The sequence below is a fragment of the Poecilia mexicana genome, unplaced genomic scaffold, assembly GCF_051168715.1.
Source record: "Poecilia mexicana isolate PSO_F unplaced genomic scaffold, ASM5116871v1 scaffold_9, whole genome shotgun sequence".
Classification (NCBI taxonomy): Eukaryota; Metazoa; Chordata; class Actinopteri; order Cyprinodontiformes; family Poeciliidae; genus Poecilia; species Poecilia mexicana.
The window spans coordinates 12,108,648-12,128,840 of NW_028263378.1; the positions used below are offsets into that span (position 1 = coordinate 12,108,648).

The 20,193-nt window shown below is 39.0% G+C and overlaps 1 protein-coding gene across 1 annotated transcript; it reads left to right on the forward strand.

Moving 5' to 3' along the window:
* Window positions 1–614: 614 nt before the first annotated feature.
* plcxd3 (phosphatidylinositol-specific phospholipase C, X domain containing 3) lies at window positions 615–19,949 on the forward strand. The gene is made up of 6 exons (XM_014982750.2): window positions 615–1,041; window positions 12,400–12,656; window positions 12,926–13,099; window positions 14,890–15,065; window positions 15,151–15,252; window positions 16,340–19,949. The coding sequence occupies exons 1-6, from the start codon at window positions 939–941 to the stop codon at window positions 16,500–16,502; spliced, it is 975 nt and encodes a 324-aa protein (XP_014838236.1). The 5' UTR covers window positions 615–938; the 3' UTR covers window positions 16,503–19,949.
* Window positions 19,950–20,193: the final 244 nt, after the last annotated feature.

The window sequence follows — 20,193 nt, forward strand, 5'->3', positions numbered from 1 at the left end:
GTGTGTTTTGTATTATTAAAATTTCCTCTACAAGAGGGGCTGAGGAACTCAACTCCAATCAGCCCCACACCATAAACTCATCTCCAACAAACTTTACCCTTAACACTGTTCACCCAGGCAGTTGGCTTCTGGCAACTACTAAGCTGTCCAGTGACTTTTTGATGCAAGGCTGGAACCCAAACCCAATAAACTCTCTTGGAGCATGAGGTTTGGATGGTGTTCTGTAGATACTGACACTGCAGAAACTTACCGATCATCTATAAGCCACAACATCCACTGACCCTCCTCTGAGATTTTACATGATCAAGTCCTTGACTTTTTCTTATCTCTTCAGAATGCTATTATCCCACTTACATTTGATTGAGCAGGGAGGAAATTTTCACGTCTGGACTTGTTGCTCAGGTATCAGGTTTTCTTTGCTGGAAGTTTCCAAGAGTCGCCCAGTGTTCTGCAAATCGCTGATGGAGTCTGCATGACATGTGGAAGTGATGAGAACACTTGTACGCAATGATTTGGATGGATGATCAATTTTGTTCACTGATTTTAACTGAATTCCTCAATTTACTGTTCGATATTTCGATGAATTAAGATGAAGCTGCTCTTCGTTCGACAGATGTGCTTTTATTGTTTTATGTTAGGGAGAGAGAATCATCCACTGGATAGTGAATTTCTTGGAAATGTAATTCACTGGTATCACTTGTCGGTTTACTGGACAGCGTGCTTAGATCCGCTCAACCGCATTTTAACATAGTTGTTCCATCCTTCTAATGTTGAACCGGGCGTTGGACACGCTAATGTGTGTGTAAGAGAGAGGGAGCTGTGTGGACAGAGAGAGGAAGAGCGAGAGAGAGAGAGAGAGAGAGAGAGACGGAGAGCGCGCAGTCCAGGTTGGCGCAGGCACCGGTCCCGGAGAACGGAGCATTGTGCACGGTGGCAGCATGGCCTCGTCTCACGGGAGAAGCGACCTGCGCTTCGCGGACTGGATGGCAAGTTTACCGCAGAGCATGCACACTGTCCCGCTCGCCAACATGGCTATCCCCGGTAGGTTTGTTATTATGTCTTTTTATTTCCACCAGCCATTTGTTTCCATCAGCGCGCGTCTGATCCCGGGCTAGTAAGGTGACAAAACATTGTTTTGTTGGGGGAAGTGGGGGGTTTAACACCGTGCCTTTGCAAACTTCTGTGTTTCACTTTGCCTTTAATTAAAGTCCATTGGGCAGAAATGGGCATGACTTTAACTGTGCATCACTAGAACAAAGGGTGAGACCTGTTGCGCAACAGGATATGTGCCATCTATTTGTTTCACTCCAGCTTGCCCGCGATGTACCTATAAATAGCACATGGGTGACATATAGCTTTTATTTATTCATTTTGCACCCGATGAGTGTACAAGAAGCAGAATTGCTGCTCTGTTTTGTGTTTGTAGCGGGGTGGTGCCCAAGAGGGGATGGGATGAGTTCTGTCGGTGCACTCAGATGATGATGGTGCTGATGATAGGAAATGAGCTGTTAGACCTTTAACCAATCAGTGCGCAGGTCTCTTTAACTCCATTCAAATTAAGACACTCTGGTTGTAAAGCCCAGCGCATATCTGGTCGATAGAAGGGCTTTTTTTTTTTTTTTAGAGCCCATTAATTCACAAATATGTTATCTTACGATCAAGAACAGCTGTATACAGATCGTTCTTTCTTTTTTCCCCCCGCCTCACTGTCGTCTTGCTGCCTCTTGGTTGAACATGAACAATCGCTTGCTTTTTTTTTTTTTAACGGTTTGCATGTAGAATCATTTTTACATGCAGATGGATTAGTGCTCGGTGTCCAATGAGGCGTGGCATTTTTTTTTTTACCAGCAGTGGCCACATCTCTCAATAACACCTAAAAACCACACGCAATCATGCATTTCTTCATGCATTTAACCTGTCACCAGCAAAGGACAGAGCCAGCAATAACACACGTGCTTTACATGCAGCCGAATCATAATTTCCCACACCAAAGTAGCGTGAGAACATGTTCTGTTTCATTTAATTAGGTGTCATTACTTCTCTGCAGCTCTGCTGCCCTTTGCCTGTCCTCCAATTGGACACGGGATTTGAAAAGGCTCACTTAGTCTGGCTTTTTGCGTTTGTTTGCACACACTTCATCATGTTTGCCAAGATAATTCTCAAAAATCCTCAGGATTTTATGAGAGCTTATTTTAGCAGGAACCACGTGTTCCTTTCAGTGTGCAGTTTTTGATTTCTTTCAAGAAGCTCATCTGACATCACTGTCTTTGGTTTCTTCTTCTTGGAATAAATAAGGCTTTGTTTGAAGCATGAACTGGAAAAAAAAATAATCTTTTGACCTTAGATTTAAATAATATCTTTGTAACATGTGCTAATGCAGATTTCGCCATACTACTGATGACACCTATTCAATTACCCACTGCTTCTATGATCCAGGTCAAAACAATTTTTCCTCCCAAGAAACTCGAAAGGACGCCTGTCTGCGTTCCACGCATTGCACGGCAGTAGGCTTGTAAACGCCTTCTGTGTGATGTGGAAATTGTTTCTTTTGAGGTATCATGCTGCAGAAGGGATTTTTGCAGAGGAGGGAGAGAATGCCCTCCGTATGGCTTTATGGCACAACAGATTCTCAGAGAAGCATCCGAGTTTGACTGGCACGCTGCAACAACTGTCAAATGATAGGTTGTACCTGCAAGGATCTGCTGGTGCTGTCTCACCCGACTTGCGTTATTCTAACCCTGAGAGCAGGTCTAAAGCTGCCATCGCCGTGGTGCAGGGAACATCCACCCCTGTCTGAATGATTTGCTGATTAAATGGTTCATCTGCTGGTTGCTCTTCTTGTGCTTCTTGCTGGTTTGTTTTAATGTTAAATAATCAATCTTGAAATGGCACACTCAAAAGATTAAGAGGTTAATAATAGGCAAATGGAAAATCACTTCAGTCAATAATTGAGCCTGAGGTGGTGGCTGTGGTGAGGCAGCAGCTAATCTCAAAGTGACCCAGCGCTGCGCACTATGCTACAGTGAGACTTGCTTTTTTATGTGAGCAGATATTGAAAGTAAACTGGATAAAATGCAACAAAAGAAAGACGCGTCAAGCTTATAGTCCACACATACGCTGATGAGGCATTACATTATGACTGCCTGTTTAATAGTGAACTGGTCCTTTCATTTGCTGCCAAATCAGCACTGATCCATAGACTTAAAACCTCAATAGAACTCCGAAGGTTTGCTGTGGCATCCGGTACCTAGATCTTGGCGGCAAATTCTTATGACCTCTTATCGTTGTGAGGTGGATCCTACAGATCCTTGACTGGACTGAGATCTGAGACAAGTTAACCACCTTTAAATCCTTGTTTAAATTCTCACTTAATTCCCAAACTTTGATTTGCTTCAAAGCACTTTTTAAATGTATTTTGCTGAAAGAGGCCACAGTCATCAGAGAATACATTTCTCTGAAAGATTGCACATTTTCTGTGATGCTTAGAAAAGCGGTTTACGTCAAATTAACATTAGGATGGATGGCAGAATAAAAGTTTTCTCAGGAGAATATTGCCCAAACCATCATGCTGCCTCCACCAGTTTGTCTGGTTCCCATAATGCATTTGCAGGTAGAGGAAACACACCTGGTCGTCCACATAATTCATCAGGCTGCAGATCCGTTGCTCTTTGGTTTATTTCCAATCATTGATATTTTTGGTGGTAAACTTGAATCAGCAGAGACACCCTGCTGCATCAGGACCGACATTACCATGTGTTTTAGCTGCAGTTGCTTGTCTGTTGGACTGGATCATGCAGCCATTGCTTCGTACATGCATCAACAATCCTATGACCTTTCTTGAAACTGATAGATTCTGACCACTGCAGACCAAGAACACTCAGGTTTTGTCACACACTGAAGTGTGGTAGAACCAAACATTTCTTTTAAGTCCGACAACTTAGGTCGCCCTCTGTTTTTGGAAATTGTTTGACTGAGGTTCACTTGACTTTTTCCTGGGTTTTGCCTCCTTTAGACAAAGATTTATTTTTGCAGTAACATTGGTTGTTCAAGGCTTCAGTATTTCATCTGACCGAGAAAAGCCGCTTGCTGCTAAAGAGAAAACACTCATTGCTGTTTTCTGTTGGATGCTCAGTATCAAATGCACTCTGTTTGAACTGTAAGTCATTCCTTTGTCTTCACCCTCAGCGCCCGAGACGAGTTACATCACCAACTAGAGGCTTTTATGTTGTACACATCTAAACAATAGTAACCATCAGTGTGTAATATTAACACGTGCAAACCAGACCTATCAAATTTTGAGCCATGAAGAAAAAATAAAATAAAATAAAAAGTGTAACTTATTGACCACACTACATGCGAGACATGACCAACCTACTGTCTCCCACTAGCAATGAGTTACAGTATTCAGACCACAAAATGATAACATGACGTTTCCCTGTCCTGTAATCAGCAAAGATGATTTTATGACATCTGTACATTTGATTTGATTTAATTAAGTGCTGTTAAGTGTTGTCAGTTGACCCATAATAATAAAGAGATTTAATGTGGTTAATCATGTTAGAGATGTGAGCTTAGTTCAGAAAGCTTATAGGTGATGAACTATGAAATATGTTTTCTTCATTTATTTTATGTTCTCCCAAATAAAGTCTTTATATATATATATATATATATATATATATATATATATATATATATATATATATATCTAGGTAGGGCTGCTCAATTTATTGCAAATGTATAAGTATTTCAAAATCACTATGTATAATATTCATATTACTTTGGACTGTTTGTATTTTTTCATTTTGTTGTCCCTGCATGCATGGTCAGTGTTGCTGCAAGGTTACGGACTCGATTCAAGCGATTGTTGCCAGATCCAGAAGAAGTGACTGCAGCAAGTCAGTGACTCACTGCAATCTGTTGGGTTTCCATAGATAGAAAACTTTTTAACCAATTTGAGTAGCAAATAGAACTTTACTGCACTGTTTGAAAACTACAATAAATTTGGAATTTATCTACTTCATCTGTGTGATCGGATTAAAGGGACTTTTTTTTTGTAAAGTGCATTGAGACAATGTTGGAATTGGTGCTATGTAAGTAAACTGAGATCTATATAATCGAAATAATCTCTGAGCAAGTTTGCATCTGTTCCAGTTCAATAATATACTGCCAAAATATAAAGACCAAAATGGCAAAAAAGTGAAATGACCAACCATTCATAGAAAATTTGCTCTTTTGCAGCTGACTGAATGAACAGCTGACCTACAGCTTTTGTTTTATCATTGACTCCTCACTGCGAAACTCACTCTTTTTCCCGCATTATCAACTTCCACACTGAAGTAAAGAATAACGCTAATATTGCAACATATTGTGATGTGTAGATATTGTGCTTTCAGTTATTTGAAAAGGATTCAATTTTTCTCATTTTTAACGGCTAGTCTCTAATCAGGAGTGGTTAAGCATAAAATGGTGTATTTCCAGCGACTAGCCAGTTTCTAAGTGCTTTTTGTTTTGTGCTATTATTAAAAAAAATCTTCTAAAGCGTGTAGAACAAAATGAAACATAATCATTTAGTTCTAGGTTACAGAAAAGCTTTGGGAATCATGTTGCGTAATTTCCAGAATATGGTTAGGACAGTCCATAAATAAGAGTTTATTATTTTTGACTATAGGATTGGGTCCAACTGTTTCTAAAATAGCAGGATTTCTGCAGTGCCCAAAGACACCAGTGACTCATTTGTCACCTAGAGGAGAGTTGACTCAGTGCTGTTGTGAAACTTGATTGAAAATGGGCCAGAAAAAAAATAGAAGGAGTTAGTGAGGAACAGCTTTTTCTAGGCACATCCATAAAAAAAGCAACACAATTTTCAGATTGGAAGATTTTGAGCAGCATCTATTGAGAATAGGTGCTATATATAATGTCAGCAAGGAGCATTAATATTGACCAATAATTTGTTATTTACATAATTCTGGTACTGAGCTTTTTTTTTAAGTAATATAAAATAAAATGCTGTGACTCATAACTTGACGCAGCAGCATTGGCTTTGTGTTATTTCTAACATCTTTACATATCTTCGTAAGCATTCTGCTGCTTTTCTGTTTCTCCCGTCTACCACTAACACTTTAGTGTTAGTAACAGTTGCAACTGTTGTCCAACCAGTAATTATGCATGGAACCATGCCTTCTCTGGCTTATAGAAATTCTAGAAAACTAGATGGCTCTCCAGTCCTACAAATGGCTGTCCAACTTAAAGTTGTAGTTGTGGCTGATGAAAGATGGGTCACATGAAGGAAAAGGGGCTTTAAATTTCTTTTTTTTCCCTCAAGCTATTCAGTAGGGAACTGGGTAGGGCATTTTTCAGCAGCTATTACTGGATCTGTGAGGCCACACGCTCCCCGACTGCACATTATTCACTGAGTTGGTCAAGAATGATGTGCCAAAGATGTTATGAATTCGTTTCCCTTGAGTTTCATCACTTGCAGTGATTAGAAGGAAAATATGACACACCATAATGTGTCATATACGTGTGTGTGTGTGCGCGTGTGTGTGTGTCACGTCCAGCAGGTACATGCACAGTAAGTGTCTTCAAATACAGTTTTCGATATTTCAAAATTTAGATTTGTTGACGCCCAAAGGTCAAGTTGTAGGACTTTAAATCCCTTGAGTGGGTACGACCGCCTTCCCATAATCCTAATCTTTAGTTCATGTTCACAGATTCCATGTCAAAAAGTGAGGACTCTGGCTTGGTCATTTCAAAATATTAATGTTATTTAAATTCAGAAGACACATGTTTCCAAAAATAAAGGAATAATTGAAAAGCTATGTATGCCGGTGGTGTGAATAACTTAGATAACAGAATGTGCCTCGAAAACAGAAATTGCATAATGAAATAAATTATGGATGTCGGCTGACAAAGGAGTTGATATAGAGATCAGACTGTATACAATTGTCTAAAAGCAGTGGGATTTACATATAGAAAAGCTAAGCACACCACAGCTGCCATGGACTGTAGATGATTGGATGAAGGTGGCATTTTGAGATGAATTCAGGATCTGCACCAGCCAAGAATGTGATTCTGCAGCTATCTCAATAAAACATGTCCAGATGTCCTCAGTACAGTTGCATATATTGACATGTTTGACACTTTTTTCATTTTATCGAAACCAGGCTGGCTGAGATTAGAATACAATATCAGACCAATAATAATAAAAAAGGATCTTTGATGAATAGTGAATAGTTGTTTTATGCCTAACTAGAGGTATTCTTTTAAAAGGTATTTTAATCCGAAAATTGAGCCTCATCGAAACACACATTCAGATTTATTGAATATGACTGGAAATTTGTCAAAGTCAAAATTTAACATAATTAATAACCATAGCACTTGTATTTTTTTTCTTACTAAGGTAATACAACAGAAAACATTTCCCTTGGAATGGTTTTATTTTATTTAATTAGAGAAATATTAGAATATTTCTTTCTATGTTTTTTCTCTTTCTAAAAAAATATAGTGGATTTGTTTTTATTAAAATTTCACATTTAAATAGCTTTTTGGGGTATCCAACAATTAAAATGTTATTTTTGTCATTTTATTTCTAATATCACTGCCCCTATATACTATAATGTGGATTATAGTATATAGGGATTGGTGCAGTTAAAACTGCACCAATCTCCTCTGTTCTGATGTACGTTTAAAACTTTTTAGAATTTCTGAGTTCCTTAGATATTTTTCTGACAAAAACTGGAGGTTTTATAATGATTTCCATGTATGATTCTTTTACTTCTGCATTTGCCTATAATTCAGTTCAGATCAGAAGGACCAATAAATCTAATTTTACATATTTTTGCCAGAAATTGAATCATACTATAAACACACAGGAATAGAATAGAATAGAATAGAATAGAATAGAATAGAATAGAATAGAATGCTACTGTGATAAGATCATGGGAAAGCAGCACTCATGAATGACAGTAATACTACATGGATCTCAGAAGGTGAAATATAGGTGAGAGGATTAGAGACCTGTAGGTTAAATTAATCTTTTCCATAAAAATTTCCTGTACTGCATCCTGTCACTTTCCATTTCCTTCTCACTTTCTCTTCTTCTCTCCTGTCCTCGGCATCCAAAAATAGATCTGAAAAGGTTTCATGGTGAGCTGAAATGCTTTTTCTCTCTCAAAAACCCCCGGATTCGAACCAGCAGTGGTCCTTTCTGAATGCGCCGCTCTCATGCAGGGAGAATCACTCATTTAATTCCAGTCAATTTTCAAGACAACGCTGCCATCATAATCATCAATAAGTCTTTTCTCAGCCGGTTCCAGCTTTACTTTTCTGCTTTCTGTTCTTCGGCTCTTTCCCTCATGTTCCAGTGTGGACATGACATCTTCATGTCTACACCTGACATGTGATTGCATGGCCGACTGTCAGAAGAAAATGGTTCTCACTGCTTCCACAGTCTGTTCTGCTGTCAGACTGGTATGAAATCCATGTAGTGTTTAAGACAAGACAGATTTCTCGGAGTCTTTTTTTTATTACATCACTTTTTATGTTTAGCATTTATTGTTGAATAGAAGCCCTAAGAGGCCCCATTTACAGCCCTAAGAACACAGAAATGCCATGTGATACAAAAACGGAACTATTCCGGGAACATAAAACAACTTAATGCATCACCATGAAAATACAATTCCTTTGGTGACCAACGTGGTGGCAGGACCATGCTGTAGGTACGTAACGGGAACAGGGAAGCTGGTCTGAGGTGAGGGGAAGATGGACAGAAAGACTTGAAAGTTTATAACCTCATGGATAAGACTTGAAACTGAGGAGGAGGTCCATCTTCCACCAAGACAGCTCACTCATAATTACAACACAGTTGTTTAGATCAAAACATATTCATGTGATACAATAGTTCAGCCAAAGTCCAGACCACAATCCAATTTAGAATATGTGGCAAAATTTCACAAAAGCTCTTCGTCCAGCTTGATAAAGCACACGCTTTTCCAGAGAAGAGTCTCCAGATGTACAAAGGTGGCAGAGACAAATCCCCAAATCTTTAATTGCAGTGCGACATATTTCTGTAACATCTGGACTCATAGATACACTTCTGACTACTCAGGTTTTTGTTTGTAAAAGACGTTCAAATTGTTTTAGACTTTTGCAGTTATGTATTATTTTGTTTGGTCTGTTAAATAACTACATGTGTTAATAAGTTCGAGGTCTATGAATGCTCTTGCATAGACCTTGAACAACATACTCAGATCTCATGTACATCTCAATATATTATTCAGTCACACTGTTCGATGTGTTTTGTTCTTTTCCTTAGTATAACTAGAAATTATATTTTATCCGATATTTGTGAATAAAGGATCTAAAAAGTTGATAAGAATTCAAAGTCTGCTGATATTTCAGGATCCGTTGTGAGCAGGATTTACTGTTTTTGCTGTAATCTTTGTCATACGAAGTTTGCAAAAAGCAACATTAAACTGAAGCAAACGGCATTAAACAGTAGTTTTTAGAAGAATTAAATGTGACCTCTATCATTTATTTTAACACATTTCGATAAATCTTTTAGGTGTGAGACATACATTTTCATCATACATATTTAAAGCATTTTTCTCAGCACTCCACAAACAAACCTTATTTCTTTTTTTGTCTTAGGAGCTCAGATTTAAAATAAATCCCAAGAGTTGTAATCTTGCTGAAAAGTCAAGGGACTTATAACTTTGATATTTTTTTTCATATGCTATGTATGTTTTCTTTAGTATGCTATCACAAAAATGTTTAGATCGCCTGGAGTCCTCCTAAAAACATTATCAACCGAATGAATCCTTGATTTTTAAACTTTATATAGCAATTAATGTAATGCAGGTTTGCTTTTAGTCCAGAATGATCAAGTTTGGAAGCCCCAATCTCATATGAGATGGTTTCTATCAGCAATGTTTGATTAATCACAGTTCTTACTTTCCGTTTTAAAGAATGTGGCAGAAAAATCTTTTTCCACCCCCCAAGTGGCTTCCTACTGAGATGTGGATAGACATTTTCCAAAGTCCACTACTGATTAGTTAATCAGCTCCTCTTGACAACTCCTTCTCCAGAAGCTGCAGGCTCCCAGTGCAGCTGAGCACAGAGACTCAGACAGAAAGAGATGCAAACCAAATATAGAGCTAGGAAAAAAAGATGCACCGCTGAGTCAGAATGGTGGCCTCAGAATGCTTTTAAGATTCAGTGGCAATAAATGCATGTGCTTTGTTCTGTTTTTCTTATCCTAGCGTAAATTTCTTGAAAAGCTATTTGTTATTTTCCTTTCACACCTCTGACTCACTGAGGGCAGAGGCACAAAGCTGTTAGCATTCGCCAAATGTTTGCAAACTTCATTTTGAAAGACACAAAGGTAGATCTGATTTCCCCAGCATAAATAACTCTATGCTATGCTGTTGCAGTTTCCCAACATTTAACTGAGGCTTTAAGGTTAAAACCGGTTCGTGCTTCTGAATATTTATGAAAGGTTCAGCCATTCTTGTTGTCATCCTCCAAAACAAAAACTCTTTGCTTTTGCAGACTGGGGGTGGGGGGGGGGGAAATCTGGAGTTTTTTGGGGTTTTTTGCGCAACTAAAAATCCTTCCACGGTAAATGATTATTCTGGTTAAATCAGTCGCTTTTGAGCTGAGATTTTACCTTCAGATGAGCTGAGTAATATAGAAATGAAGCGTCATGAACAGAACTCCAAGTGGATTCCTTATGCAGGCCAACAGTGTGGCTATGGACCAGTAACATAGGCTCTCTCTTGTCCAGTTCCACGTTTGTCTTCTAACCTGGGAAAACTGGCTTGTCCAAGTGGTGTGACAACTTCTACATATCTCCCTCCCTTTTTCAACTCTGTTAAAATCTGTGCATTATAACTCAGAATTGTAGTTATTGAAACCTTTTGTTTAAATAACTGAGAGCCACATTTGTTTTCCTTTTTCCCTGTCACATTGTGTGTGGAATTAGTTTTTTGTGGTATAAGTGACCTTTATTCACTAGTAGACGGACAGCAAGAGGCTGAGAATCGAACCGGTTGAGAGCTGCAGCCTTTGCATATGGAGCCCTGCTATTTTACTCAACCATGTGGTTCAGAATTTTGATATTTTATTGGATAAATTATGAGACTAAGTGATTTTTCATTTTACGTGCTTTGATGCTGATTATTGTAGCATATCAGATGCTAAATGATGTTATTTGCTTCCAGCTTCCATTTAATATATAAAGAAAAAAATATCACGCTGAAAAGATTTTTGAATTATGATATATGTAAAGAAGCAAAACTTCCTGTGCCAAAAAGGGAAAGACGAAAACAAAACAAACCAAAATATATAAAAAAAAATAAAATAAAAATAAAAATAAAAATCCAGCGGTGCAGCTGCTGCAGCTGGTTAAGGTCACGGCGTGTTACACTGTGACCCTAACGGTGCGGCTCAGCCGGCAGTGATGCAGTTAGCTCCACCGCCCCAGGATTCAGCTGTCCACCCTGCTTATGGTCATTCTCTGAGCTGGCTGTGAAGACCTGGCTCTGGTTCGTGTAGATGGTTGAAGGTCAGTTCGGGCTGCATGTCAGCTTGTTGATGGAAGGGGTGGGTGGTCCTTCAGTGTGCCTAAAAAGCAAGGAATGGGATTTTGTGGCAGGAGTGATTGCAATGGCAAGGACAGGGCCTACTAACATGTACAATTATCACAACATATTTACCTTGTCAAGCTGGCATGGGAGGACATAACTTCCATGTTTAATAACTGGAATTAGCTTTTTGACATATTTTAAATAAATGCAAAGATCTCAGTTTTTCTGTATTTTCACCTTCAGACAGCGTCTGGCCTTCATATCTCCACTTTTAGATTTTTTTTTAGTTTTTTTTTTGTTGAAACTAGGATGATCGAGGAAATAGAGTTTATTGCTTGTTTCACGTAAACCACTTTGAACTGCCTTGTTGCTGAAATGCACTGTACAAATTAACTTAATTTATACCATCATAATGTCCTTATTTGCTTACTATTAAACACTTAACGTCCAAAATTGTCCACATGCTTGACAGTCAAAGTAAAATAGCCCTTGTTGTACCATACTTGAGTTCAAACCAAACGATTATAAGGGCCACAGCTAAGTGCAAGTGAGCCATGGAAATAGGAAAAGATAAAATGTTTATCAAAAAAGTTGGGAAATATAATGGATGAAAAGTATTATTGTTACCATTCACAGATTTTCTTCATTTGATTGAAGTTTTCAGAGTTCATGGTGCTATTATTCAGCTACTTGTTGCCATGGCACCCTGGTACATTACTTTACTGACCCCTTTCTTGCCAGCTGGCTTTCACCAGGAATAAAACCTGCAACTGACAGTGCCTTCATGCAGACTCGTGTTTGTGTTCTCCTTTAGGTTCTCACGACTCCTTCAGTTTCTACATTGATGAGGCATCCCCAGTGGGCCCCGAGCAGCCAGAGACAGTGCAGAACTTTGTGTCTGTTTTTGGTACGGTAGCCAAGAAGCTAATGAGGAAATGGTTGGCCACGCAGACTATGAACTTCACTAGCCAGCTGGAGGCCGGGATCCGTTTCTTTGACCTGCGCATCTCCACCAAGCCCCGTGACCCCGACAACGAGCTGTACTTCGCCCACGGGCTCTTCAGTGCCACGGTCAGCAGAGAAGCACACAGCTCTGATGTTTTTTTTGATGCAATGACTTTTTGGTGATACTTGTGGTTGCTAAGTGATGTTATTTCATTACCTTGCACGTGGCAGTTTATTTAACTGTATGCTCGAGTGCAGACTGAGAGCCTAATTGTGCAAGGTACTTCAAGAGGTTCAAGTGGAAAGTCAAAGCTTTTTATGCATTTAGATTTTGGTGTCAGAATGTCAGTAGACGGATTTCTTATTAGTGGTGATTTTCATGTGTCTGTTTTCAGGTCCGCGAGGGTTTAGAGCAGATCACCAGCTTCCTATCAGCACATGCCAAAGAAGTCGTTTTCCTGGACTTCAACCACTTCTACGGTGTGCAGAACCTGCACCATGAAAAGCTGGTGGCCATGCTGAAAGAAGTTTTTGGAGAAAAACTCTGCCCAGTGGTTTTTGCTCAAGAGGTATAAATGCATCTACATTTCAACAATGCAGCCCCCTGTAATTTATTTCAAGAGTTTTGTAACTTTAACAACTTGTGTCCATGAGGATATAAACTTTTTGTGAGAGGTCTCAGCCCAGCACTGCACAGAAGACTCTTTACGTTTTTATCCACACTTTGATGATTGTCATTTCTTTAATGATAGCTTTTTCTTTTTATCTTTTATGAACATTCCATTTTTAGTCGATTTCATTTTTCAGAAGGTTTTATTTTCAGTATACTCGTAATCATTTTGCAGCCTGACTTGTACTAAAGCACCTTCTCTCCCCGTCTTTCTGGCTTATCACATGTAGAAGATACTCTAATAAACCATTGCTTTGACATCTTCTTATCTCACAGTCACTCTCTTATCACAGTGGGCTCCAATAAAGATTTCAGTCTTGATTTCGTCATGGTGAATTGGGTGACGTGCAGCTGGAATGTCAAAGACTTTTCTCTCTTCACTTCTCCATATCTTAGCCGTTGCCAGAACTGTACTCATCTGAGATCTCAGAGGTTTTTCCTGGAATCTGCTGCAGCCATTACCCCAGTTTGGAGATCACCACTGAGGCCTTGACATTTCATAGCTTTTTTGTTTGCTATTTGAACCTATGGCATTTTTTTTCTGCTTCTCATATTACCTTGCTGTTACTCTTAATCATTTTGATCTGTGATTCTCTGCTCTGTTTCGTCCCTCACCAAAAAGTCTGATCGGCTAGTCATTTCTTGTTTCTCAGGCTGAAAGTCCCACAGTAGCAATGGTAGTTCAGATAGCCTCCCTCTGGATCTGATACCAATACTTTTATTTTTACAAGTGGATTAAAAAGGTCACATTTCAAATCTGTTTTAAGGAATCTGTGAGTATATGTCAAAGTGAGTAAAATATCTCAGTCTCTGTTTGAATTGTCTTTAAATTTCGGTTTCCTTATTGGTCTCCGATGCATTGAGCTTTTTACAAAAATGTCAGGTTTTTGTTAACAACATCTCCCTTCAGTGTAGAATATTACAGTTCAAGGGAACCAGTATCATTAGTTGTTATTGGAAATGACCAAAAGTAGTTACATATCTCATAAAACAAATAAAATGGCCCTTTTATGGCCATTTGCCAACTTATGTATCAAATACTAACTTTCTCTAGCTTTACCCTAAAGCCATTTTTCTCACAGTGCCTAAATTATAAGAAAACAGGGTGCAGTCGCTCCCAATGGGCTGGATGTACAAGTAAGCTAATTGTGAGACTACTCACCCTGTAGTGAGTAGTCTCACTACTCTAAATAAATAGAGGCTGGACCTCTATTTATTTAGATCTGTGTCTTTAAAAGGAGATTAATATTTATGCAATTATTTATTTTATGTCAAATATTTTCTTATTTAGATGTCATTTTGTATAAATCAGTTTTCTCTTTGACATGTTTTTTTGTCTACATTTTTTTTTAAAAAGACACATTATACATCATGATGGATTTGGGTAAAAAGGGTAAAGCATTCAAGGCACTGCATATATCAAAGCACTGCACAGCCTTTCTGTCATCTTGCGCTCCTCTGATCTTGATTCTGCCAATATCGTCTTCTCTATTGCACACAAATGAAATAAAACATGCAGATTAATGTATTTTTCCAGTCAAATTAAATGAAACCGAGACCCACGATATTCAATTTTTCAATTGTTTGGATGCTTCTTTATGCACAATTGATCTGGTTGAACTCACAGTAGAGGAGGGTTCATTTCTCATTAAATGATCTGTTATCCTGTAATTCCCCGCCTATACACAGGTGACTCTGAAGTATCTTTGGGAGAAGGAGTACCAGGTGCTTGTCTTCTACCACCACCCCATGGCCCTGGAGGTTCCCTTCCTGTGGCCCGGCCAGATGATGCCTGCTCCGTGGGCCAACACCACCGACCCAGAGAAGCTCGTTCAGTTTCTCCAGGCGTCTGTAACTGACCGCAGGTTTGCAAACAGCATTTATTTCAATAACCAACTCTCATACGATTCTGATCAGAAGTTTACATACACATGTTCTTTTCTTCTGCAGGAGGAAGGGGACGTTCTTCGTCTCCCAGGTGGTTCTCACACCAAAGGCAAGTACTGTGATGAAGGGCGTGGCCAGCGGACTGAGGGAGACGATAACGGAAAGGTATTTATTCCAGAGAGGCCAAAAAAAATAAAAAAAACCCAACAAAAACATTGTTACGCTTGTTTTCAGCATAACGATAGGGCATGCAAATCATGCAGAGTTTACACCAATTAGGAAAAAAGAGCAACAGCCATCTGGGACCAAAACTGCTGCTACACCTCAAGCGCCAGCGGTCTCTGAGGTGGCATAATTTACCCATAACAACTCACGGTGTGGACACGCAGAGATAGAAATACGTGAGCCGTTGTGGCATTAAATAACTTAATCAGCATGTGTGTTGGGTTTTTACAAATGTCCCCCAGCATTTGGCCGTGACCTCATTTGAGCTGGTTTGTTGGCTTTAAAAATAACAAAACCATTGCTTTTGTTCCTCTTTGTTCTCTGTGTACCTCCCCCATGTTGCAGGACTCATTTTCTAGGCTTATCCCCAGCTTTGTCTGTGTTTCACTCCATCTTAATGTCACCAGCTTGTTAAAAGCTTTGGCACCAAAACCATCAATTTTCCTGGTATGAATTATTCATTTGGTAATTCCTCTATCAGCCATTCTCACCAGGCAGTCAGCTGCAGACATCCTTCAAAGTTCCAAGCATTCATTTCACAACACTCACAAATCAGTAGAGGACTCTGCAATGCAAGAAAACAGTCGTGCATGAGATGGGGTGTGGGGAGGGAGAAAAATCCTAGAATTTGGGGTGGGGGTGGGGGGGCACGTGGAGTGAGGTATCTGCAAAGATAACGTCCTCCCCTGTTGCTCGATATTCATGAACATGTCCGACAAGAGCTCAGAGTGCACTTCTCATAGCCCGACACCAGCTGTGAGAAGGACACAGCCAAACATCACACGCTGTGTTAAAAAAATCTTTTATCACAGCTCGTTTTTCCGGACACAAAACTGTGTTTTATACCTTTCTCTGACAAACAATACTGTACCATGTCAACGGTACAATACCATAAACTCCTGGGGGGGGGGGGGGATTTAAACAATTAATACTGATAGAGAAACATTTTCCTGAAGCATCTGCCCTTTTTTCCCCCTAACATGCTATCGTATGTGTGTCTTTTGTTTGTTTCTGTTCTCCTTCTCAGGGCGTTACCGGGCATGATGCAGTGGATCAGATCTCAAAGACCCGGGGAGAATGGCATCAACATTATTACAGCCGATTTTGTCGAGCTCGGTGAATTCATCAGCGCCGTCATCAGCCTCAACTATCATCACCTGAATGAAGACGAAGATGACGACGCAACCTGAGAGCCCACGTTGGGACACCAGAGAGCGCAGCTGCCACCACCGGATGACGGGTGTTCTGGGCTCTGCTCTCAATCTACGCTCTTTGGCATTTATTTCAGGAGGGAAGCGATGTTGCGGCTCCTTTCTCTTTATTTAGGGCTATAGTGGACTGAGAGACCAGGGAGGATGGAGAAGAGACCAAGATTAGGCTGGTGGAAAAAATACACTGATGTTTGGTTGGAGCACCATGAGAATGAGGTTAATTTGTTTCCTATTTTTGGGATCAAGACCTTTTTTTATTTCCAGATTTAGTGGTGATTTAAGTTACTCCCTCGGCTGTAAAAATATCTGCTTTTTCCCTCAAATATACCGTCTTCAGGCTCGCAACTCCGTCTAACACAGGTTTTCAGAGCATAATTACCTTCAACTGATTTTCCTTTTACATCCGTCTTGATATTCTAGTGATAATAACAGTTTTGCCACAGGGTGTTTTAAATAAATATGTGTAACTGAAATCGTTGGCTCGTAAATTGTAGCTAGCTCTCGTATGTCCCGTTTGAAAAATCAGTCCAAGTGCAGTCTTTTTATTTATTTATTTTTTGGTTATTTTTCAGACAATATGCATCCCCTTTCATGTCACTGCATGTGTTTTTCAAACACTCCTCCTGAAGTTTGGCTGCAGAGTGTCATAAAAATGTGGCGTTCCGGTGTGTTTATTCATTACACTGACAAGAAAGAAATCATTTCCATATTTGTCCTCCAGCAGTAATCTCTCATTGAGGTTTTTGCTCAGTAGCGATATGCACTGTAGTTGGAATTACAGCCGAGACATTTATCATCAGGCAGCTGTGGATTGATTGATTAAAACCGTGGATTCGCTCATTTATAACCACACAGGAAGAGAGAGCCAGAGAGCAGCTTGGCTAACAGGGGAATAATATCTATGCTGTCGGTGCAGATATATTTTCTCCATCTGCATTTGACAATAATTTCCCCATTTTCATAACAAGCATCTACTTGCTCTGTTAGAAATGCACTTAGATGCACTTATTCCCTCATTTCTAATGGTCAAAACATCCAATTGTTTGTTCTACAACATGGTGGATTCTAAGTTGCGATAGCCAAGTGTAAATGATTATATTTTGGTACATGACTGTACCCACAGTCTGCCTTTTTTTTTTTGGGACTAACTTGACCCTTGTATGTTTGTTTGTGTTCATTTCTGTACCGCAGCACGTATGAGTCACTGTGAGATGTTCTCCTTCATAATAACAGGGGACAACACTTCTTAGCAGGCACTTAGCAACTTAATTCAAGTCAGAAAATTATAAACGTGTTAGATTAAGCAGTCCAAATGTGGCCACCGTGCTTTACGATGAGTTTAATTTACTGAATTTTGTGTCACAGATTGATGGTTAATAAAAAAATGGTAGTTATGAAGCTCAGTAAAATACACTACACCTTATCAGGATTACATGCACTCACCAATAACATTCCAAACATCTATAATATACCTATATCCCTTGAAAATGACTGATGTTTTGTTCCAGCTGTAGTTTCTGCAGTTCAGCTTTAATATGCTTCTCCAGCAAGCATTAACTCTGTTAAAAGGATAGTGCAGATTTTTTAAAAAGTTACTTTAAGTAAAGTTATCATCAGTAATGATACACTATGTAGGCAAACACTATACTGCAGTGAGCTTGTTAGAAAAATTATGAAATCTGCAGTGCGGTGGCAGCTGACAGCTAGCCAGACAGACCCTTCTTTTAGTTATTTTAGCAATTTAAAATGACTCATACTGAAACAGAGGATATCCATAGGATTACTGTATATTAGCGGTCTACTGTATTGCAAGCCAAAGTTGTGAAGTTTGTAGATGTTTTGTCTGCTGAACATCTGCAGCTGCTGGCTGCATCTGCTGCCTCGGAGTCTGAACCATGTCTTTAAGAAAGCTACTATAAAGTTCTGACAACACATCACTTAAAACTCACGGAAATCATCTGTCACATACAGCTACAGTCGTAAAAAAAAAAAAAAAACTGGCATCTTGATCCTGATGACAATTTTAAGATGAGATTATGGAATCTCATAATCTCATTTTAAAAATAAAGTTATTTTAACTTTTTTTCTCTACTTTAACATTTCTTGTTGATAATTTACTTAACGCATTTCAGAGTGGTTTCAGTTAATCTCAGGCAAAACAAAGCTACAGAAAACATTTTTCTAATCCTTTTGCTTTAAATTTCACACAATTTAAACACTAGAGTTGCTTTACACATACTTAATTGCCTAAGCTGACAACAAACAGTCCGGGAATGTTTGAGACGAGTTGCATATCACATATGCAAGTCAACTGAATGACTAATTGGTGCGTCATTCAGTGCGGTAAAATCTGACATAAAAAGTTCTTCCGCTGCTATAATAACTTTAAATTACACGTGCAGAGAAGGACAAATGGACACGGCAACAATCTCACGTTTACTATGGACACCAATGTAAAGGGTAAAAAACATTCACCTTGTTGAAATCCCAGGTTTTCAAGATCAACAAATTAATATCCATACCACACAGTGTTGCATTGTAATAACATACTTGAAGACAGACCATAGTTTTTCAAAATTGACTGTGCAAAACTAATTTGTAATGAGTAACCTAACCACAGGTGTAATGGTTGGGTTGGGACGTCCCTACAGCTACAACATCTCCAGGGTTTTACACAATATGCAGGAAAATAATCATATTTCTTTTCTTTTAACATGATTAAATGCCATGGGAATGTGAACTCTTCTGGAAAAGGATGTAAGGATATTCTGGTAAAGTTTGGTATTTAAAAAATTTTTGTCAGCTTGAATTGCTGAATGTACGTTTTGTGAGTAAATGTATCATATCTAAAGAAGTCTCATCTGAGTGACAGAGTTTCAGCCTGACATGTTAGTAGTATCTGCTCCAACACTTTCACTTCTGTGTGGTTCTGAGTTATGTCAAACATTTTATATTGTGGAACGTTTCTACATTCTGTAACTGCAGAAAATGTGCAAATTACTAAAGCATTCTCCTATAACCGGTATCTTAACTGAGCTGCTGTTAATTTTGAAATCTCTTTCATCCTTCACTTTGTGCATGAATGAAAAGCTTCTAGAGTTCATCAGGTTTCTTTCCATCTACATCGATTTCTACATTATTACCCTGAAGAGCATGTGTTCATCTGTAAATGTTTCTATCCTTTAAAGTGAAAATCTAATAATTTTTACTTATTGCACTGCCAAAATCCCCACTGAAGAGAAGGTTGCAGATTGTGTTGTAAGGACATTTGTGTCTTCCCCTGGTCCAAACTGTTGTCATTGCACTTGTTTTTTGATGTGAAAAGAGTCCTTTGGTGTTGTAAAAATCCAAACCATGTTGCTCAAATTAAAGTGACTCTGTCCTGTGTGGAAAATGGCCAATCAAATAAAGCTTCTATGCCTTTGGGTGAAGTGTCATTCTGTGAGCGGTTTGCTGAGTGCTAGCTGTTCGCTTGCTAGGTTAACTCCTTGACTGAAAAGATTATTATGTTAACAAGCACAAGAAGGCTGCAATTTAATTTAATGAACAAATTGCAGTTACTCAGGATCTGATGCAGACTTCCTTTCAGCTTTTAAGCAAGCATGGCAGCATTTCCCTCACTGTTGTTTGTGCAGAAAAGCATCCGAAAACTCTCTTGTTTCCAGGGTGA